The sequence below is a fragment of the Molothrus ater genome, chromosome 1 (assembly GCF_012460135.2).
Source record: "Molothrus ater isolate BHLD 08-10-18 breed brown headed cowbird chromosome 1, BPBGC_Mater_1.1, whole genome shotgun sequence".
Lineage (NCBI taxonomy): Eukaryota > Metazoa > Chordata > Aves > Passeriformes > Icteridae > Molothrus > Molothrus ater.
This window is the reverse complement of record NC_050478.2, coordinates 19,649,046-19,672,561: the sequence shown is the minus strand read 5'-3', so window position 1 is coordinate 19,672,561 and position 23,516 is coordinate 19,649,046. Positions and strand designations below refer to the sequence as shown.

Sequence of the window (23,516 nt, the reverse complement as noted above, 5' to 3'; positions counted from 1 at the left end):
AATGGCCACACAGAGAGTTGAGCTGGTGCTATCGAGCCAAGGAGTGACCTTCAGGAAAAACACAAGGAGGGAGGAAGAAACAGCTGCAGATCTTCAGCAAACACATAATAGTATGTGATCAGAGCATGGAAAATGCACCTTGACTCCTCTTGATTCAACTTAAATTATGTCCTTGATTTAAGTTAAATTATGGATTTGCTAGTAAATTAAATAAGGTTGTGGCTGATTTTTAACATAAAGACATACCAGCATGAAAAGATCTGCATTCCTGTCATTTAACTCTGCCTCACTTCAAGCTGACAGTATGTAGACTCTTAGCATAAACTGAGGATGATTTCTAAATACTGAGCCCTAGCTGGGGTGGTCTGAGAAAACACTAATTATTGGTGAGGTTTTTTTAATGATGGGCTGTATAAGGGATTTTATCTGAAAGCATTCACTAGCACACACATCTAGCAGTAGATTTCCTTCAGATTTTGGTCTTCTGCTCATCCCCCTATCTGCTGAGCAGAAGGGAATAATATGTGAAAATAGTTAAAATGCTGGAGTTCTTGGTATTTCAGAGCTCAGGAAATAAAAGGACATTTCTGGGTCACCATTTTACTTCTCTGCTTGTAACAGCACACCACAAATAAGAGCTAGATTTAACATCCAGCCATATTTTCCATGTACCATTTCTAGGTTTCTGTATTCATGTCACAAATTCAGTGTATGTCTTTGAACAAACAAGAAATAAATAGGAGACAGATTAGAAAAAAAAAAGGGTTTTTGTAAAAAGAATGAGATCATCAGCTGTCTAAGTCAGCTGATGGAGCTCACACAGATTTGCTGTTTTCTTCTGGGATATGGCCCATTGTTTTTTACAGGGGATTATGCTTTTAGTTTGAAATAGGCTTAACATGGTCATCAAGTAGTTTTTGTCCAGATGTTTAGGCTGAATTGTGTTTCATGAAGATGATGATTTAAAGAAGAGAACAGGTATCATTTTTCTTCTCTTCTTTTGAAGTCCTGGCATTTGGAGTATTGTCATTGATCTCACTGTCATTGCCTAGTACTGATAGTAAAGTTATTTTTCCAAAGCTTATCCAGCTCAGCAGGAACCAGCAGTTCAGCAAGGGAAACCTAAATCAACCACAAGGGAGAAGCACTTAAATAAATAATCAACACTGACAATAAAAGTCAAAGGTGTAGAGGAAGGAGGCATTCTGGTTTTTGTCCTTCAGCAGCCAGCTCCTCAGATGAACATAAGACTGCAAAAAACGTTATAGAAAGATGGTTTAAATCACAAAAAGATACATTAAACAAGTACTTCTATCAAAAGGAAAAATAAATGAAGCCTTTAAATGACTCTACTAAATCTTAAGTCTGAAGCAATCCTTATTTGAGAACAGTTTCTTCAAAATATGAATTTAACATGGTGTCAGGCAATTGCTCTTTTCTTATTCCTGGGAATATATATCAGAAGTATAGTTTCAGATATTCGTAGCTTCATCCACTTCTGACTGTGATTTGTCAAATAAATTGAGTGTTTCTAGAAGACATTAAAGACTCATGCACAAATTTCAGATAACTTTGAGCACAAAAGTACATGTTATGGTCAAGGTAATTGGTAACAGAAAGATCTTTACTTCTCACAAGAAACCAAAGCCTTGAATACTGAGGCAGATTAACGCTGGACAGGTACTTGGACTAATGAGTCTTGAATAATATCAGATGAACATTTAATTATTTAGTCATTTAGTAAGACCTTTTTATAGTTTTGTTCCCTTTTTCTTAATCTATTTTTGTAAGTCATAACAGTTTTTCTGAAGTTTTGATCATAAATACAGAATTTTGATTAGTCCATATTTGCATATTTCCATATTGTCAGAATTAAATTTGCCTTCTTGACGAAGTGTGATTAAAGAGTACAGCTTTTAAATAGATTTAAATGTGCCTATACTCCTGAATTAGACAAGGAATTTGACATTAGTGGAAATGTAAGATGCAGCCCTTCAGTAGACACAATGAACCAGCCCTCTGGAAGTTTGAAAGATTGAAATATTGAAAAAATCAATACATAGAGGAGACAAAGTTGTGCCAGAGCATTCAGTCTAAAAGGTACTCAATAACTTCAGCTTTTGTGTAGTTTAGTGGTAAATCAAGTTTACTAGGGAGCTCTGGAGAGTCAAGACTTTGAAAGATTGACCTTCTCATGTTATGTCAAGTATTTGTACTCAGTATACTCAGTATTTATACTGTAAATTCAGTTTTAGAAAGAGTGTGCATGTCTTGATGAAATCCACAGTTCAAGTTTACTGCTGAATAGGAATGAAGAGCTGATGCATGCAGAAGCACTCTGGGATTTTATGCTGGTTGAAAGATACAAAGAAACTTTTGATAGTGTTTTAGAAATCTTTTGGAACAAAACGTGTATGGCAGGGTTGAGGAGATGACAGATGGGCTAATATTTCATTACTGTTTTCCTTCACTGCTCTTCTGTACAGAATTGTTCTCATTCCATTTTTGTGTACTCAGGGAAATATAGACTAAGGATGATAATAGAGGCTAGGATGTAAAAATATCAAATATGAAATATCTGTTGCCAAGTTCCTTTGGTCCATTACTGGTAGAAACTTGTCTTTACACAGATGTATGAAAGGAAATGTAAAAGCTTAAAATTGCTGCAGCTAACAAAATATACATTATTACAATTGCTTTTGATAAATTAACATCTCAGAAGAAAAGTGTTCAATTACATAAATTTTAGAGATAATGTTAGCACCAAAAACTCCCAGAAGCAGGGAATCAATCTTCAGATACCAGTATTTAAACGCAACTTTTCACAACTGTCCATCCTCCTGTAACTGATCTTGTAGTATTGGTTACTGTTCAGCAGGAAATAACATCGTCTACAGCTAGCAACCTCTAAAAAATCATCAACTGTAACACTAGAAACCATGTTCAGATCATAACAACTGAGTTTTATTTAGACTGTATCCAACTAACTGCACTCAGATATGTCTCAAACCCTTTTTTTAAACATCTAAATGAGATAATATGATTTTCATGGATAAGCAAGGACCTATAAGGCTCAAAAATCCCTGATATTGAAAGATGTCAAAAGGAAAGTGATCAAAAAGAATAATACACTTGGAGATCTTTCCTTGCAATCAGAGTGAGAAGTCACTTCAGTTTCTACCCTTTAGTTTTAATAGGCAGAATCCCCTCTGGTTTTCCCTCAGAAGTAAGTAAAATGGTATAAATTCTGTCTCTTCTGCAAGATGGATATAAATATACTTATTTTAGTCTTTGTATTGATGCAGGAAGTCAAACATCCTGCACAGCCACCAGCAATGGTGTAGACAGACATAATGTAGGAAAATGAAAGGTAGACCTCACTTTCCATAGATTATCCAACTGCTGGATTTTTTTTTCCCTTTATCTTACTGATCTTTAATAGGAACTAACTTTTTTAATGTATCTCATAAATTATTTCCCTGCATCTCAACATATTTCTTCTGCATCCTGGTCATGTAGGGTCACAAGTGCTTTTCTCTCAACTTCATTGCTTAAAATAGTGAACTCACGGAAGCTTCAAAATATTTTAAAAAAATACTAGTCCCATTTTCCTGCTTTTTAATACCCTGAAAGGAAGAAGGAGTTACAACTCTCCAGCCACAGCTCAGAGGATTTCCTTTAAGTGTTCTGATTCCAGATGAAGAAACATTTTTCCTACTAAAATTGGGAATTAGTTAGTTAAGTACCCAGCTTGCTTTCTCCCTATTTGGTTTGGGTTTGGTGGGGTTTTTTGGTGCGTTTTGTTTGGTTGGTTTGTTTGGGGGTAGAGGTTTTTTCTGTTTTTTTAATAGTCTTCACAGAGAAAAAAGAATGCATTAAGTATTTCCTGAGCTGCTTCAGTAAATGAAGGAACTTTGTATCTCCCAACATCTATCAAGTTACTCTTGTTTTTTTCAGTTAAAGCTGAAATATTTTTACAGCTTTTAAGGGGTTACATAAGGCAATGAGTTGATAGTTTGTCAGTGCTCTCTTTTAAAACTGTTAACATGCACATAATGAAGCTGAAATTAAACAATCACTTTAAAGGGAAAATCTCACCTCAGACATGACAAGAAACCGCAGAAAACTGTAACTGCAATATTAGAAGATGACCTTCAAGTCTTTTGCTTTATTTCTGGAAAAACAACTCATATTTATGTCATATGGCTTGTATCATTAAAACTGATACACATCTGTTCCATAAATAATCATCTGAAAAGGCCAATTAAAAAGAGTAGTACAAAATAGTAAATTTAGTATCTATCATCAATGTAGCAACGAAATACTAAATAATAATAGATAAACCTTAAAATTAAATTAGGAAGCAACTTAGTATATTAAAACCCAGCTCGTCCTTATGTGTCACCATTTGATACCATTTCTAGTTATTCTTTCCTGCTAGTTTTCCAGTGGTTTTTCCTTTTCCCTTTTCATTAGAGACCTCTCCATCTAATTCCTTTCTCATTTGTACCAGTGTAAATCTGAAATAAACCCTTTATATTTAATAGCATTTTTCCTGATTTACTTTAGTGAGCCTGAGAACAGAATATGACGCTTTTTCTTTAGCAGTAACCAAACAGTCTTCTTAATTTTGAAAACACACAGAATCAAGCTTTGGTAGAAAAAACTCTCCAAAGTTTGAATAGACTAAGTTTTCTTGTTAGGAAGTGACATCCATTAAAGAAGACAGTGTTCTGTCTTCCTATTTTGTAGGAAGGTGCTGCACTGAAAAGTCTGGTGTTTTAAATCACCTGCCAAACAGAATTTAGCTCTGAATGCCTCAAAAGTAACCTGATCCTGCAATGTGAGGAGAATGAAGCAGTTGCTTTTAGGAGGTATCTTCCTGAAAATGAGGAAGACTTTGTGCTGCAGTCAGCTGTGTGGCTTGTTGGAAACAAGATCCAGTGACACCTCAAGATTTCTTTAGAGAGGCCTGCTCAGCAGCACCATGAGTCCCAGCAAAACATGGCTGTGGGTGTATTGTGGCCACCAAAACACCCCTCAGCAGCATGAAGTCTCCTTTGTGATTGAAAGGAAATAAAAATGGGGTATTATAGGGACAGAAAATCAAATGCAGTGTTTATATTCAGAATAAAGATCATAAAGTAAAATTATTTTGCTTTTGAGCTGTCAATGAAAATATAGGCTGTAACTTGTTTTCATTGATTCTCCTCTCATTTTCCTGCAATGTTTCTATATAAGTTTCTGTCTTTCTAGCCCTCTTTTCAAGCAGATTGTAACTCTTGTCAGTAAAGAGAAATAAATCAGTATATTTGGCAGGTACAATTTTCAATAGAGAAAAATCTTTTTAGGAAATATTTTTCTTCTCACTGACTCTATGAAGGAGTTTCCCTATTTTCCTGAAAGCTATTCCCTTTGACATAATCTCAGAGTGGTCACCCAAAAACTGAGCCTTACCTGACACTGATTAATTTGAAAATACAGATTGTTTAAAGCACTTTTCCTTCCTAGAGATATCATAATAATACAGGAATTTTTTTATCTACCCTAGAAAATAACTGTTTCTTTTCTTTGCTTATTAGCTGTTTTTAAAGCAGACACCCAAGATCCTAGTGGAAACTGGTTAGGACTTCTTAAGGCTCTCGTACTCAAAGTTCTTAAGAGTTTAAATAAAAATGTTGCTTCTATTTGAACCATCAAAGTAAACTACTCAAGTAGAAATTATGGCACTTGAAATAGGAAGTCATTATTTTGAGAGTCCTGCATAAGCGTGCCAGAATTTTATCCTAAATAATTTTTTAATTAAAGTTCCTGTCAACTCTGCCGCATATTTTCCCATGGCATAGAGTATATTGGAAAATTCCTCTGCAGAACTAGGAAGGAAGGGCATTGAACAGATCCTCTTGAGGTTAGTGGAGCATCAGTTCTTTATGTGACAAATCCAATAATCAGCCATTTTAGACAGGAGCTATTTCATCCTCTTCATTGCTAAGAGTAGTGGTAATTGTTATGTGTTTGAGAACAGTCATCCCCCATAAATTTAAAAAGAGGTATTTATTCCTCTGACTTTTGCTGCTGCTGAACTGTGCCTTTCTATTCCTGTAACAACTATAGGGAGTGTGGTTGACCTCTCATACTACCCAGGTAGTATGAGAGGTCAAAATTGCAAGATATTGTTAGGTCTTTTAATTAACAATTTATTGTAGTACCCCTCTTAAAAGTTTCTTTTTTTATTGCCATTGTAGCGACGTCCAAGCAGATGGCCAGCAATGAAATTCAGAAGAGGATCTGGACATCCTGCCTATGCTGAGGTGGAACCAGTGGGAGAAAAAGAAGGGTTCATCGTATCAGAGCAGTGCTAAAATTTCTGGGACAGAACACCAGTACTGGCCTACAGGTGTAAGACATTTATTTTGCCTCTCTTTAAAGAAAAGGAGCCCTAAGCTGCTGTAGCCTGATAGAAAGGAGATTCTGGATAAACGTTGTCCAAGAAGAAAAACTATCTAAGATACCAGATTACTACTGCACAGTAGTTTTTGTTAGTGGACTGAGACACAATGGTTCATGCAGAACACTTGTCAGTGGACACCTACAGTATCAGAACCATGGCACAAGAGCCATGTTATTTGCTTTAGGTGTGGGGATGCACAGTAATCAGAAATATAATAAAGCTTTGGTGTGCAAGGGTGTTGCCCTTTGGTTCAAGTCTTCTTCTCTGTTATCTCAGACTGAGGAAAAAATCTGTACCATTCCAGTGCAAAGGGCATTGATCACAGTGTGATTGAGAAAAGTATCTTAAGACAGGTAAAGAAGAAGCAAAGGAATTTTCCAACATTTATATAAGCAGATGTGAAATACACTTTTCAATTCTTAATCGACCTGCCAACCTGAGTGAGTCAAAATGTAAATGCTTTCCAGGAATAATACAATGTTTCTTGTACATTGCTGATTACTAGGCTGCTAAACAACTCATGATACACAGATTGGTAAGAACTGAAGACAGCAGAGAATTTTCATGATGGTGGAATTATTTCATGGGAGTTCACAATGATGTTTGGCTGATTTTCGATTTCAGTGTTCCCTAAAAAGTGAATTATCAGGTTTGTATTAAGGTGTATTTTTCATTTCTCAGCAGTATGTTGAAGTAAAGGCAACAGATCCTTTTAGCTGCCAGAGAGCTTATGGACCATTTCTTAGGCAATGGGGTAAGAAAAATAAGATTTAAAATAAATGGGTTTCTATTCTTTACCATTTCATTGTGAGTCCTTACTGAGAAGCACCATAGACTTCAATGCACCCCTTTCAGAGATTCAGATACAAGTGTTATTGAACCCTGCTGATTCATACAGTGGTTTTGTTTAATGCACATAGTAGTTGCATAAATATATATATAAATATATTTTTTTTTATAGCTAACACAAGGCGGGTTCTTGTGACTGTTAAGACTGCATTTTTGTCATCCAGACAAAGGAAATGAATTGCATTACTGCATATTTCCACTGAGTTGTAAAATAATCCTTAATATTAGAATATTTTTATGTTGTGTAGGGAAGGTGGTTCATATAGTTGCAGTCCATAAACTTTCTGCCTATTCGAACCATTCTTTCTGTAAAATTGACCCTTTCCCTCCCTGCACAGGGAAAGACAACACTATAAATTCACACCATCAAAACCAGTTACTCCTTTCAGGGGAGGGGTTAATATACATGGAGACCCAGAGCTTCCTTGAGGAGTGGAAACCTAAATGCTTTGATGATCTGGGCCTGAGGTATTGAAATATGAAATTCAGGTACTGCATGTACGTTTCATAGCAGTCATTTACTATCAATTTATTTACATACTGTGCAAGGCACTTGAATGATTTTTAAGTGAGGCAGACAACATTTGTGGTTTTGGATTTTGACCCGTTTAAAAAAGTTGTAGATACCACCTTAATAGTACAGTTACTTACATTTCTTGATGCTTGTATGGCCTAAGTTTGATTACTTAATGCTGTTAAAAAAAAAAAAAGGAAACATGATTTTTGTTATTTTGTTCAGTAAATACTACAATACTGTATTTTCTGTATTCTTTTGTTTTGGGTAACACATTTTTATTTTCATCTGGTTTGAATCATCTAGCATGAGATTGAAACTGTTCAAAAACTAACTGATATTAATCTGAAGGTACTAACAAACACATTGTTTCAAAGCCTGGTTAAAAACCTGTGGCAAGTAGTCATTTCCATTTGTGTGGGTCTGCTGAGCCCTTTTTCTAATAGGCTGGGTTTAAATTGCAGGCTTTTAATTCTGATAGCAATAACCAAATGTATGCACATATATATGGTGACACTCATTTTTATTAAATAAAAAGGTATCAGTGCACATCATGTAGGAACGTATTTGGTGTGCAATAATTATCATCAGTTTTACTGGGAATCTTGGAAGTCATCAGCTGGGGTTCTTTCCTAAAGAAGCAATTGTAGAGCTTCTGGAATCCTATTTGAAATAATTTTTATTTCAGAGAACATCTTTGCAAATTATACTAAGAATTTGCAAAAATCTACATAGTACTGCAATAAGTTCAAAGGATGTTTCATATAAGTAAAGATTTATATTATTATGGGTTTACAGGTCTGCTCTTCATCTGATTCACTCCTATTTTTACCCAGGTATGTAATACATATCAGGCAATGGAGCTGACAGAGTATTTGTGATATGCTTAGACAAATATATCAACAATTTTAAAATCTGATGTTTTGATTACTTTTTGTTTAAGGCCCTTTCACAGCTGAAGGATGCTTGTTAGTATTTGCAGACTAAGTTACATGTTGTACTACTTCATAAAATGATAGCAATCATTTTTTTCATTTTTTTCCCCCTCATGTACTTAGTGGGAGATTTCAATGGTCTGCAGGGAGCATCATAGAGTACTTCTTCAGGTTTTTGCCATGATTATAATCCATATGCTGTGGATTATAACATGAGGAGTTGCTGGGTTTATTCAATAAGATGGATAGGCATATGCTTATGTCTGATAAGAACTGCTGTCTGAAGAGAAAACCTCCTGCATACTAATGGATGTATAGAGTCTCATTGGTGTCTGCTTTGATATATTCTGTGGTATGTTCTATTTATCCCAATAGGCAAAAGTTAATTAAGTAATCTGTTGCTGTTTTGTAATTCCATCTGGTTTTCTAATTTTTTAATAATTAAAATTGCCACATTAAAAATTATACAAACATTAATCTAGAGGTCTGATAAAATATTGAGATTAACTGAGAATCGTATTCTTATATTTTTATAAAGCAACACGTTTAATTGCCCCAGACCAAAAAAATGTCATATAACCCTCTCAGAAATCCAGATGAAGTGTTTTTCAACAATTCATAAATTTTCATCCAAGTGTCTGAAACAGTGTTTCACTAGCATTCCCAGTGGTCCTTCATTTGAATCTTACTCAGAAAAATGTTTGTTTACAGAGTCATATATCCCAACAGTTATTTTAACTCTTAAACTTCCCTATAAAATTATTTATCTAATACTGTTTAATTATTGCAAGATGTGTCACATTTTTTTTCTTATTATTTTCCACTTTAGTGTCAACTGTTCCATAATGCCTAACACTCTCAGTACTCTGCTTCACCTCATCCTCCTCCACAGAGATAAAGGAAACTTTTAATTCTAAGGACTCAAGGCACATTACTAAGTAGCTTTCAAATCTCATTAAGATGAAACATTAAATCAGCTATACATATATATATTTGTATGTGTGTGTGATATATATATATAGATATATATATACATATCACCACACACAGAAATTATTGAAAAAAAAGAGAACCTAGAATTTCTAAAGCTGTATTCATATATTAAGAAATTGTGGAACTTCTGATGAAGTGGAATTGTAACTTCATTCACATGTGCATACTTATAAAGATGGGATTATTTAATTGCTTTCTATGTTCCTCAGTGCACCATCCTACGATTTATTGGAATAAGAGAACACAGATTTTCACCAGAAACAGCTATTCCATATTTTTCTCCTCTTTGCTCAAATTTTGTTGCACATTGTTGCATACCATCCAAAGCCTTTTCAGAAGACCTTTTTTCATGGACTTTTCTTCCATACCCATCAGCACTGGACCTGAGGGATGTATACACCCTGATTTATTTCTGCTCTGAGCATTCCCGTGAAAGGGAGTCAATTTTCCAGAGAACACTATATTGAAGGGTTGGGTTTTTTTCTTATAATTGCCCTTCTCAATCTCTACAGCTTCTGCTGCAAATGATATAGATGTCTTGTAAGTAAAAACTTACTTCAATGCAACATTATAATTTAGCTTCAGATCAAGAGCATTTTACAACTAATGTGTGTGCTGGAATTCTGGGAGAAAAGATAATACATCACTGTATTTTGAGAAACTGTGGAAACCAAATTAAATTTGCACTAGCTGAGCAGAATATTTAGCTTTGCAAAATTCATCATATTTCTTGTTCAACAGTGCTCAAACCATAAAAAAACTCACTACAAGAGTACCTGAGACAGCTGAGTAGTCACACCATTAGTTTGCCATTCAAATGTGGAAGCAATGAAAAAGGAAGCTGGTTTGCCAGTGAGCATGGAAGAGATATTCTTTTCTGTAAAGTGAAAAGAGTCCCAATGAAAACAAGAGAATATTTCTATATTCTATTAGAGAACCTCTTGGATAAGCAAAAGAAACTGTAAATTGTAACACACATCATTTCATTTGTATAGGATCTCTAAACAAGGTTTTGCAAGCAGTTGTCAAGAGCTGGCAGATTTTCACAAAGTAGGTGGATGACTAGAGCATTCACAGTAGCCCATGTTGGATCATGGTCCAGTTCACAGATCATCAAAGGGAATTTTTGCCTTGAGTGCATACAGTGGAGAAAGCAATGGCTGTGTTATCAGTTTCTGATGCTAAGCAAGGAAGCTTTGTATAAAGACAACATTTGACATTCACATAGAAGATATCTCAGCTGAACAAAGTCCACAGTGTTAGCCATGAGGAACAGAACTGGAATAGATCACAAATTTGGCTCAGATCAACAGTTTTGATCTCGGGGAATTTATTACCTCCAGTGAAGAGAAAAACCAGCAGCATGCACTGTGGTTCAGAGTAAGACCAATGGAATTCTTACACATGTGCCTCTGCCTTCTTGCAGAGAACTGCTTGAAGCCTAAAAAGCTCCAGAAATAAATGCTACTGACCAACAGGGTAGCCTAAATCCTAATTCTCATGTTTTAGACAGAGATTTTAAGAACTGATACCCACTACTCATTTCTTTATGGATGTAATGGTACATTGGGTTTGGGTCTTGTTTTTTTTGGAGTAGGAGAAGGAGAAGGGAAAAATGCAGAAGAGAAGGAATTTCAGTATTCCCAGATGCTCTAAAGGCACAGCAAGAAACCTTATTTACAGTCTTGAGAGCATTGATACTGTGTGCCAGTGGCACTGAGTTGAAACACATGAGGTCTTCCTTCATGCCAGCTCTGTAATTTTAAACTAAAAAAAAGTCATCAGAACAACTGGCTTCTGTCTAAATCTACATGAGTCTATATCTCATCTCATGGATGGTTTATGTCATTCCTTAGGGAAAATAGGCCTGAGCCACAGGCAGCATTTTGAGGTGCACAGTGTGCCAGTGGTGTTTTATCAGAAGCCAAATGTGACAAAGCAGGATGTAGCTTGTGTGGAACTGAGAGAAACAAATCAATTTAATTTTATCAGAGCAGCCAGCATCCCTACGGCTGGAGCACGGATAAAATATTCAAGTCTGAGCTGATTGGACTTGATTGAAACAATATCATAAATCTAAATCTGTCCTTTAACTATCAGTGTATTGTCAAATCTTAAGTGATTTTCTTGACTTTTTAATGTTTTATGGGGAAGAAAACACTTGAGCATGCCAAGTAGAATAAAGTATCTTTCTGACAGGAACAAAGTCTCATCTCTTGATGCAGTTCTTTCCCGACCAGAATAGTTGCTCTCCTATTAACAACTCATTTTAGTGGGTCTCATGATGACTCCAGAAGACATTCCACACTTTTTGACACAATTCTCTTTCTCTTGCAAGATTTTTCAATACCTATATCCTACCTTACATTTTATCCTTTGGTTCTTCACCTCTGACTTAACTCTGCATTCTCACTACTTCACTTTCTTTTACTCCTTTAAGCTCTGATTTATGTGTCATCATGATCACTTTTAGTGTCACTCAAAATAAGCCTCTATCTGAAAAAAAACACCACTTGATTTCTCCTCTGTATGTGGGTTCTGGGTAAATAGAACTATTTGGAAGTAGATTTTCCTGTTATTGACTAGATTCTGTCCACATGAATTAGCAAACTAAATGCTGAATCTCTCAGAAAGGTTTTGCTTAGACATTTTGGTCAAGCAAAATTCTAGTCTCTTCAATGAAAAACTTGTCCCAGATATTTTTTAAAGCAGTGAAAGGACTTTAAAAGATAGACCTCAAGACATTACATCCATTTAACTAATAACAATAATTTAACTAATTTAACAATAATTACATCCATTTAACTAAGCAGATAATTTTACCCAATTAATTAATATATATGCCTGTTGTTTCTATGGTCTCCAAGAATATGGTGTTTAGGGAAATTAATTAAACTCTTCCCATGCATTTTGCATTATTTCCTTTGGTGTAGCTCTTACTCGAAAAACAAAAAGACTATTTTGTTAATTGCTAATGTTAGCTCGAAAGAAATTTGGTTTATTGTCTGCTTGGGTGGCACAGTATTTCCTCAGACATCTAGAAGCTGTTAGTAAGAAATATTACTTGTTCCTGTCTAGCTTTTTTTGGACTGCTGGTTTTATTACTAGACTTTTTTTTTCAGTTTCAATAAAAGTTGTTAAATTTTTTTTGAGAAGTAGCAAAAGATACTGTAATCTGAGGGTCAGATTTGACTAAATATCATCAATGTGGTCTTTTATTAAAGTTTTTCACCTTAAAAATTTCCAGCTCTTACTTGACTATGAGTACATCAGGATTTCACCACTGTTTTCGTGGCAAGCTGAAGCTTTCCAAAAGAAAATGGCATGCCTTTCCTGGATATGTGGGCATTTTCATAATGACCTGTTCCCTGAAGGAATCCTCTTCCTGGAGAGATGAGTGGCAGTCTAGGCTTACAAAGATTGTGATCAAAAAAACTAATTCTGCAAAGCACAAACTCTGCGTAGCAGTGCTATCAATGGATGGAATTACTTCCACCTGGGACCTGACCCCTCCACAGCCCCTCTCCAACATGGGCTGTGGGCAGGATGAGGGCGGCGCAGGAGATGCTTGAAGGACTGCAAGTGCCATTCATCCTTGGAAAGCAAAGAGGCAGTGGCACCTTGCTAAGACTTGCACTCTCCATTAAACAGCGTGACCTTGTGCCAGCCTCTGCCTTGTCAGTGCTGAGCATGAGCCAAGGATCTCCTCAGCAGTCTCCAAGGTCATCCCTGTGTGGTGAGCACAGCCTTTGTCTCCTGCAGCCATGCACACACCCAGCTTGCATGCCCTCACCCTCAGCCACTCCTTCCAGTTGCTGTCAACCATGCATTTTGAGTTTTGAGTGCTTTCTCAGAGCAAGAGCATTCTGTTACCATAAAAGATGACACAAGTGGTCTCACTCTATATCTCTGCAGCACGCTTTGCATCCTGAGGTGAGGACCTGACAGATCCCCTCCCAGAATGCTCTCCTCCTCACCTGCAGTCCAGGTGAGCATGTCAGTGGAAGGTGACAAGTGCTCAGAGGTTATCTTGGCCTGCAGATTTCTGCCTAGAGGGAACCAGACCTGACAAGAAACCTGGGGAGTTTGCAACTGATTGATTGCAATTTTTTATATAAGATCAGATACCTAAAAATTTTCCTAAGAATGTAAATTTTTCAGTCTAGAGGTGTCATTGGAAATTGTAGAAGTAGCAAGCAGTTTCAGGTCATGTCTGTGTCTCAAATATACAGTTAAATCAGGGATGCTAGATTCCCACAGTCAGCAAGATGTGGATTTTTAGACATATGCTGTTACTTTACAAGCAGCAGACAGGGCATAAGACACCCTTGCCCATTTATGTTATGTCATTTTTCATCAGCATCATCCTCAGGAATCCAGTTCACCAATATATAGATTCAGGTATACATTTCCCTGGAAACACTTTCTTGCCTGGAGCTGATGTGAAAAAGCTCTGGATCACAGTAAGCTGTTCCCTGACTTGCTAGGTGCCTTAGGAGTGAGGAGAGGTGAAGCATTCCTGCAGGATGCTGGGGTATCTGTGATGAGCATCATGAGTAATAAAGGATGTGCAAACACATATGCACAAAGCAAAGCCAAACTTTTCTCCCTTTCCTGCAGAACAGGAAATCGTGGGCAAGAAAGTAATGAAATCAGATGAACCTTTCACTGCAGAAGCAATGAAGTGCTCTGTGGAGGGTAGTCTTGCTGTCATCTATTCTAATGGTTTAGAACAGTCACCTTGTACTTTGGGAACTAAATGATGTATGGAGCTTTTATTTGCCTAGTCCCTGTCTTCTGTCCAACCACTGCCTGTTGCAGACTGGAAATCTGTCAGCTTTCCACTTCTAAGATAATGTATAAACAACTCAAGGTTTATAGACACAGTTGTTTTAGTAAAAGTTCTGTCGCCTCTCTCTACATTGAATAATGATGCATTGGCTTAGAGAAACTCTGAGCTCTGTGGTTTTGTTCCTTCTTTCTCCCTGCAGTGGATATTAATAGTTGAACAGCATGCACAGAGCTCAGCTGAAGTACTGCAAATGAATGTCAATCATTACATGTGATAATGGGAAAAGAATGAGTAAAACCATGCTTGGAAAATAAATATTCCTCATCTTCTCTACTAACACTCAAGTATTTTCACAAAAATTGTTATGGAATGACCCTGAGTATTAATTAGAGGGCAGTACATTTCATCTGAATAAAGGAGAAGTTTCCTTTCATTTTCCATGAAGCTATAATCATAGTCAGCAGCCCAAAATATGAACAAAAAGCAAAACTTTTTCATTAGGTTTTAATATATGAATGCCTACCTGGATTGATAGTATTAGTGTTCCCCTTGTTGACTGTATTTAGCATGCCACTCTGTTGTGCATATATTTTTAGTAAAATAATTTAAAATATTTTGAAATTAATTTCCATATTTAATTAATTTAATCTTTGATATTAGCACAAAATCCACTGCTAAAGTTTCAAATATTTCAAGCAAACATTTAGTAATGGCACATAAATACTAAAAAACCTATAGGTAAAAATCCCATATACAAGCATCTTTTTACAGTTATTACTAAGAAAATGTTCAAAGGGAGGAGGGGAAAAAACTTGAGTGATATTCAAATATACTACCAAGCATCTTCCTTCATTAATCATCCCACTGACTGCAATGGCTGAATGAAGGCAAAGGTTTAGCTCTCTTCTACTGGTATTAAATTGGGATATGCAAGCCGTAAATAGTCATCACTTACTGAAGTGCCCAAAAACAGAGTGCTTGAGTTGAACAGCACCTCCTAGGGAGGCAAAGGGGTGCACACCTGGAGAGAAAGAGGAGAGGTTAATACGCAGTCACCTTATTGAAACTTGTGCATACCCAGATCATCTCAGACACTATGCTGTTTGCTGCTTTCTTCCTTTAGAACAGATACATCAGCTATGGTAACCTGCAAGATGCCTTCCCCTCTGCCTCTGCACAGCAGCCAGTCTTGTTGAAGTCCACTGCTGCCAAAAAAAACTCCAATCTAACAGAAAAAAAATAAAAAAGAAAGGAAAAAAAAACACCAAGGCTCAGCTAATTCTGTGTAGCATCTGAAAGATTTCTGAAAAAATATTAAAAATATTTACCACAGTGATTAGCCAAAGGGCTGGGTAGATTTGAAATGAGAATTATTGGATGACATTTGCATGCTTTCTGGAAAATAAAGAACAGATTAAGCATTTGTATCAGAGAAGCATTATAGCCTAAGTGGAGCAAATACCATGAAAAACTGCTCATAAATATAAGTGCTGCTATAACAGTTGCTCTTTTCTTTTTCTTTTAAGAGGTTATGTAATGCAATACAAAACTTTATTCAGGATGAAAGTTTCTGTCATGCTCATATATGACTTAAACAGAGACACAATTCCTTTCAGGAAAAGCTTGCCAGCAACCAGTGAAGTTCCCTGCATTGAAGCACATGTTATTGCTTTAAAAGGGAAAGCAGAGATCCAGCTTACAAAGAGCATTTCTGATCTGATGACTGTGGTCATCAGAAGGTGATGAGGGAGCATGTTGCTCTGAAAATGAGAATGTCCTCACAATGACTGCCAGTTGGTGAATTGCTCACAGGAATCTAACATGGGAGCAGCTGACTGCTGATCATCAGAGTGGGCAAAGGCAAGAGTTTCAGGAGGAAACTGGGGCTGGGTTTCAGGAGGAGGGGCACATGCCACCAGGTCACCTCAAGGGTACAGCACAGCAGAGGCCATTAGCCATCTCTGCTCTTGTCACAACAGAGACAGAGACCCAGCAGGAATATGTTGTATTTGCAGGGTGCCCCATGGCAGGAAGGAATGATGCATATGACTCCACGTTCTTAGAAGGCTAATTTATTATTTTATAATCTATATTATATTAAAGAATGCTATACTAAACTATACTAAAGAATAGAGAAAGGATACAGACAGAAGGCTAAAAGATAATAATGAAAACTCATTACTATTTCCAGAGCCTCGACACAGCTTGGCCCTGATTGGCCATTAAGTTAAAACAATTCACATGAAACCAATGAAAAAATCACCCATTGGTAAACAATGTCCAAACACATTCCAAAGCAGCAAAACACAGGAGAAGCAAATCAGATAATTATTGTTTTCATTTTTCTTTGCAGCTTCTCAGGTTCCCAGGAGAAGAATCCTGGGCAAAGAGATTTTTCAGAAAATATGACAGTGATAGGTATAAAATGTGATCTTCTCATGCTCCACCATTTCTAGTGATGGTGATGGTGGTAGTGGTGGTGGTGGTGGTGGTGGTTTGACTGCTGGCAATGCAGCACTCCTCACTTTGTTATTGGCCTCAGAAACCCATGGTAAATGGCTCTGCAAAATCCAGCTCCCATTTATATCAGTCAGGATTTACCTTGGTAAGATTTGGATCCCTGCTGCATTTTCAGTATCAACCTTATTTGGCATAGCAGTGGAAAAATAGCACAGGAACCAGAGCAACCATACACAAAGCGAACACAAAAAAATGCGCTTGAAAGAGACTGAGGTGAATTTCCCACCTATTTGAAGTTTCTGTTCTCTTTTTTTTTCAGTGGTAACTGAAATGTTCAGTTTGATAAAATCTCCAGCATGAAAGTTCCCACACCCTTAGGACTCTTAATAGAGCTTAATAACGAAAGTAAAGAAAAAACTGTAAGCTGTTCTTGTACCTGAAGTGCTTTAAAACCTCAGGAAAATAATTAAAAATGCACACACACAAGAAACCATAGTAAGTAATTTTAAAATCCATATTCTTAAGTGAGCTCCTAGAATCAAGTCATCACAACCTCACCCTGGTAATGTCACAGATAACCTGCATCATGTACCCAGCTAAAGCATATCCATCTGACTTGAAGCATGGTCAAAGGAAGCTTCTATCTCCTCACCTGTGACCATGGAGCTGCTGTAACCAAGTCCTTTATAGCTCTAAGTTTTCTACTGCAAATCCAGAGATTTCCAGTATTCAAATTTTTCTTCTGTGCTTTTATGGGGAAAATACTACAAACTGCAAAACACAGCCTTATATCTGGAATACTAGAAAAAGCTCCCAGGATTTAGGAGAGTGAGCAAGCTTAGCTAGGTGAGCAAGTCTAAGACAGGCAGATAAATGAACACAAGAGAAATATGGGTGGAAACACCAGAAAAGAGCAGTGTCTGATTCCCTAAGAGGCTCAAAATCCAAGTGCAATTTGAACAGCAAAACCAGGCATTCTACATATTCATACTTGCAGCATTCTTCATATTCACACTGGCAGATGTGCCAGAAAGTAATGAGGTGTCTGTACAGGACAGCCCTGGGAGGAATCCTGAAGTACTGGCTACAGACACAACCAGACTTTCAAGACCCATTGGCAATGCATTCAGTTGTTAGTAACCCAAGCAATGCTGTTTCCCAGCATTGTAATCAACAGGCTAGTCTTTTATCTCAACATTAAAAATTTCAAAAAAGAAAGAGCTAATCTGTCATTGTAAGATTTCCCTAGTTTTGAGCAGCAAAAAGTCACTTTATTTCTACTGTTCTTAAATAAAACTCAAACTCAACATTGCCAATTTAATTTTATTAAAATGGTAAATGAGCCCAAGATAGGCTAGTTAATACTTGAATGAAGATCCATATTGCAGCACTGGGTATTGCAGAAGTTGTTTCCAAACTGTAGGCAGGAATCAGAGTACTAAAAATAAATGGAGAGAGGGACTTCTAATTCTCTGGGACTGCTGCAGTGATGGCAAATGGGAATTAAAAAAAGTAATCCTCTTTCTCATTTCAATAGAACTGGAAGTGAGATAATGCATCTGGCCTGTAGATTAATAAGAAATGGGAAAAAAAAAAAAGGCTGGTTTCATTTTGGGACTTACAGACAGCTAAATAAATTTCTAAATTAGTTAGTTTACCATAAAATGGATTCTCTCACTTTAGTGAAATGGAACACAGGGGAAGAAATTTATCTGGGAGGAATTCAGTGTAAGCTCTTGAACTCAGTAAAAGCTTCTGAAAAAAAAAAAAAAACAGCTGAAACTAACTTATAAATCTACTAATTTAAAATATATTTTAAAAAATTATATATATATATATATATATATATATATATATATATATATACCCTTTGTTTCCCAAAAAGTGGAGAGCATACCAGGCCAAACTCATATTGGTAACTGGCCCACATCATGGACTAATATGGTTATGTTAAATTGATTATATTGCCAACTTAAATGAGATGATCCACACAGCCAAGGCCCTGAACCAGTAGCTCAACAAAAAAAAGAGAAAAAATTCTCTGAAAAATTATTTACCCTGAACTAATATAGAGTCATAATACAGATTTTTCTGCTAAGAGTGCTAGTACCCATATACTTTGTATGGTAATTTTTAAAAAAATTGTTTATGATACATCAACCAAATTGTATTTTTGATGAAGTATTAGCCCAGAAAAATCACTGCTGGACCTTGAAGGTCTGTGTGGTGGTTTTGCTCCCAATACATCAGCTCCAGTAATGCAGGTCACGTAAGGCTGAATGCTGATGTCAGAGGTCTGGGCAGGGGTGTTGTTTTCCTTTTCAGCCTTGAGTAATACCTGTGCATTTTGATTGCCCTCGATGGATTTGCTCACATCTAGCACTCCTCCAGGAGCTGGGCTGCAGGAAACAATCTGCTGATGAGGTGTGAGCAGGGCTACATTCCAGCTTGCTCACTTTTATTGCCTTGACAAATTGTGCTGCCTGGAGCAAAGCGATAATTACAAACCCATCCTACTTAACCATATTTATTATTATATAGATGAGCTAAAATATGGAACCAAAGCCACTGAATAAGAAGGGGTCATTTTTATACAAGACCTTATTATGACCTAGACCTACTTAAAACAATAAAAGAGACAGGACAAGCATCATACACTATTAATAAGATTTTCAGACAAGCAGAAGTAACTGGTATATCCTGATGATCTGATTCATGAGATGGACCACTAGGATCTATAAAGTCTAATAAATGTGTGGAACTATAACTTCTCCTCTTTTATCTGTTCACTTTTATTATAAGTGAACATTTCAGGCTGAGCATTTCAGGGTGATTCTGTATTGCAATTCTCAGGTGCTAAAGTCTAAAAATCTTTGGACATATTGTTTACATACATTATATATAAAGCTACAGCACCCAGAAAAAGGCAGTCTTGATTGTTACAAGCACTAATTTAAGTTGGGGCTTTTTTTGGAAAGCACTAATTTAAGTTGGGGCTTTTTTCCAGTTCAATAAATCTCAATAACAAAACAATATTCTGTATAACAGAACAGTGGTTTCCCTGTTATCTTACAAGGTTTTTAATATGTCTGCTTTATTTTTCTGCTTTCCTTCGTGCTGTTTTCAGAGTTCTATATAAACATCAGGGAAATGTAAAATACTGTATCATTCTTAACCTTCAATTTCAGAGGAAGATGGAGATTTCATGTCATGGCCACTATAAAATGATGATTCATTGAAATTCAGTCATATGTATGTTGTAATACTGATTTCTTTTATAGCTTTCTTCAGGCATCTGCTCGAAGATTTATAGCGTGTGCTATACTATTTTCCAGTCCTTCAATGTTCTAATGCTAAAAACTTTCTGACCTTTAAAAAGCCAAATTTGAGGGGCTTATCGACACTTTGTCATTTCAGCTCATCATGTTCCCATACTCATCACTATTCTTCTTCTGGAAATACCTACATGAGTGTGAAAATCATAGTCAAGGTTACTTTACTTCTGAATGTCCTTCACACACACATTTATAACTCTTCCAGAATGTCAGGGAATTTTCTTCTCACTATAGTATTGTTCCTTTCTTCTCCCTCAGGTGTTTCACACATTCATATATCTTGATGTAGGCTGAGAAGTCTGGAGGTGCAGTCTGTCCCTTATTGTACAGAAAGCAAAACCAGAAAGTGCAGATAACGATCTGAAATGTGCACACACCTCTCTCATGGAGCCTTGCTTATAGCTTGCCCTGATTAAACACTGCTACTGCACTCCAATTAATGTGATTGCTGATAGCACAGGTACAGCTTGGAAAAAATATCTGTTGCAGCCAAATGCTTGGTGATTTAACATGAAGTTAAGAAGTGAGCACATCTCAGAAGAAGAAAACAGCACAAATCATATCAGTGTGATGTTCAGGCTAGCCATTCCTCATCTTTAGTATCTCCTGAGCAGCAATCTACAGTAGACAGACAGATGTAGGCAACATCATATCATATTCTCCCTAACAAAATGTTCCATAACAAGGGAAGCTTCCTACAGCTGAATCACAGGGACAGATCTCATTGAGCTATAGATTATATATTACCTGAGATGTCTGATTAGGGCCAGTCATTTAGACATAAATAAACAACGTCTTTTCAGTTTTAGTTACACTTAAGGGCAGCTGCTTTCCTCAGGCTATTTCACTTGATAAGCAGACCCATTAAAATCAAACATATATATGCACACACACACAAGAACTCCTTTCTAGTTATTCTCTGATCTGCCTGATGATATTTGTTTAGTCAATTGATTTCTTTAAAATTGCTATGCTGTAAGTATCACTCATGTTAACTTACATGACTGCTTTAATGTCCATTTATAGTTTATTATTTACAAACTAAGATATAACAAAGCTGGCATCTTTAGTGAGGCTGCATGGTATTTAAGCAGCTGTCCTGCAGTCACTTGAAACTTGATAAACATAAGAAAATTTTGGCTTTTGTAGCTTTGAAGATGTGTTTTGGGGGCAACAGGGAAGCTCCCATACCTCCTGACAGGATGGAGCTCCCTAGCTCCATAAGCTGCTGTGTGAGTGATTTTGCAGCAGCCTTATGGGCGTTTTATTACCACAGCAATTTTTTCACTTCACTCAACCTGCTGACTGCAGCATCCTGGCAGAAACAGTCCCAGGTAGCTTAAGGCATCTAAGTCATTCAAGAGCAGTAACACTTCTGTGTGCTATGGAGCAGAGCAGCTCTTGTCCTCATCCTCTGACACAGAACAAAGCTACAGCCAATTACAAAGGCCCCTCTACTCTTGTCCACTTATCTATGGCATCTCCAATGGCCAGGGAGGGGAAGAGAAGGACTGCAGGTCACGCATGGTGGGGAAAGCCCAGCACTGAACTTCAGCTAAAACCCTCTATCACCCAGGAATCCTTGGACCACAGAATCACACAGGATATATCACACAGAGTATAGTGCAGCCTCAGAGGCCCAGAGTTTGGGACTCATCAGTGCCTTTTGCTTAAAACGTTGTGGCAAAAGTGGCAACTTGCTAGAAGCATAGAGTTCACTCCAGTGCACAGATTTTGGTTTCTCATTTGCTGTTCTTTTCCTTCTAATTCAGTATTTCACATCACCTTACTGCATTAGTACCCAACTACTTCTCTTAATGTTATATAAGTTTGTAAGGCAAATTCTCAGATCATAAGTCATCTGCAACTGTGTTGAATTGTTTCTGTCATCCATTAGCTTTTAAATAATTCATGTCTTTCTCCATTTAGCTATATCCTTTCTCCACTTCATACAGCATCGTTTTCACCTTTTTTGTCTGACTTAGAATAATATAATGCAGGACATTTAAAATAATTTACATTGATTTATTTTCCTCAGCAATATATTCTTTCTGCTTCAACAGGCAGCAGAAGTGCTCCTTTTGTTATTAAAGCAGAACTTGCCATTGGCATTGTTAGGAGCCACTGAAGAAAAAGCTTTTTTTGTCCTTGTTCTTTTTTACTCCTTGCCCTCAACAGTTATATTAAACACTGCAGATAAATATCAGTTCAATGCCTACATGTTTCTGAATAAGCAGAGTGAAAGAGGACAAAAAGACATATTTATCAGCCTCTTTTTGCAGAAGGCAAAAAGGGAATTGTCTTTGTTTCAGGAAGAATAAAGATTGTCTCAAAGGTTATCTTTTCCTTTTGTCACAGCTGATACCATGATGAACATGGTGGTTTCTACCCTGGAGAGTCACATATAGCTGATAAACACAGTCAGATGACAAGAAAAAGTACATTTAGTCGCCATTACGGATGTGGGAGATTTCCATGCAATTCCCTGATTACCCACCTGTTTCCTCATCTGTGATCCTGGGAAAATCATCATGCCCTGACCCCCAAGGGGGTTCTAGGACAAAGAAACGCTGTCCTTGCCATGCTGTGGATGTGGCAGCAACTTAACTCTAGGGGCTTGCTTTAGGAATGGGGGTTAAACAGCCCCTATTAAACATCCCAACTTGTCCACAGTGCCTTCCTGCGTAGATGGGGGTTCAGCACCTTGATCCATAAGAGTAGTGAAAGCAAGGCTTAAACCTCCCACTCAGGCAGCTGAGAAGAGAAGCCTGTCTGAAAGACTCCATTTTGGCAGCACTCCTAACACAGTTCTGGGCAGTCATCACAGAGCAAAAACAAACTTAGAGAGTTAAAGCCTCTCATCTTCCTGATGTACACAAAAACCTTTAACCTCTATATTCTTACCCCAGCACATAACTTTGCTAAATACTGTTTCTTCTTGCCAGCTCTGTCCAGTAATTAATTTGCCAATGCATTCCAACTGATATCAAAGTGAAAAATTCTTTTGTCTGAAAACAAGCCATTAAAATGCAGTAGATCTGTAATTTGTTAAGGCAAAATTCTCTTTAATGGCTAGAAGTCTTAAATGTGACCTACAAAGCAAAAGATCCGTTTTCCATTCTTTAATGCTTGTGTATAAAGACCATTCAAGATTTTATTTTCCAAAGTAACAGGACTATTTTTTTAA

General features: G+C 36.9%; 1 protein-coding gene across 1 annotated transcript in view; it reads left to right on the top strand.

Annotated features, from left to right (window-relative positions):
* The window catches only part of PLXDC2 (plexin domain containing 2), a 256,169-nt gene extending 243,184 nt beyond the window's left edge, over nt 1–12,985 (top strand). Inside the window, exon 14 of the mRNA XM_036401732.2 lies at nt 6,246–12,985. Coding sequence (XP_036257625.1) covers nt 6,246–6,362 — 117 coding nt within the window. The 3' untranslated portion in view covers nt 6,363–12,985. The remainder of the gene's footprint in view (nt 1–6,245) is intronic.
* Nucleotides 12,986–23,516: the final 10,531 nt, after the last annotated feature.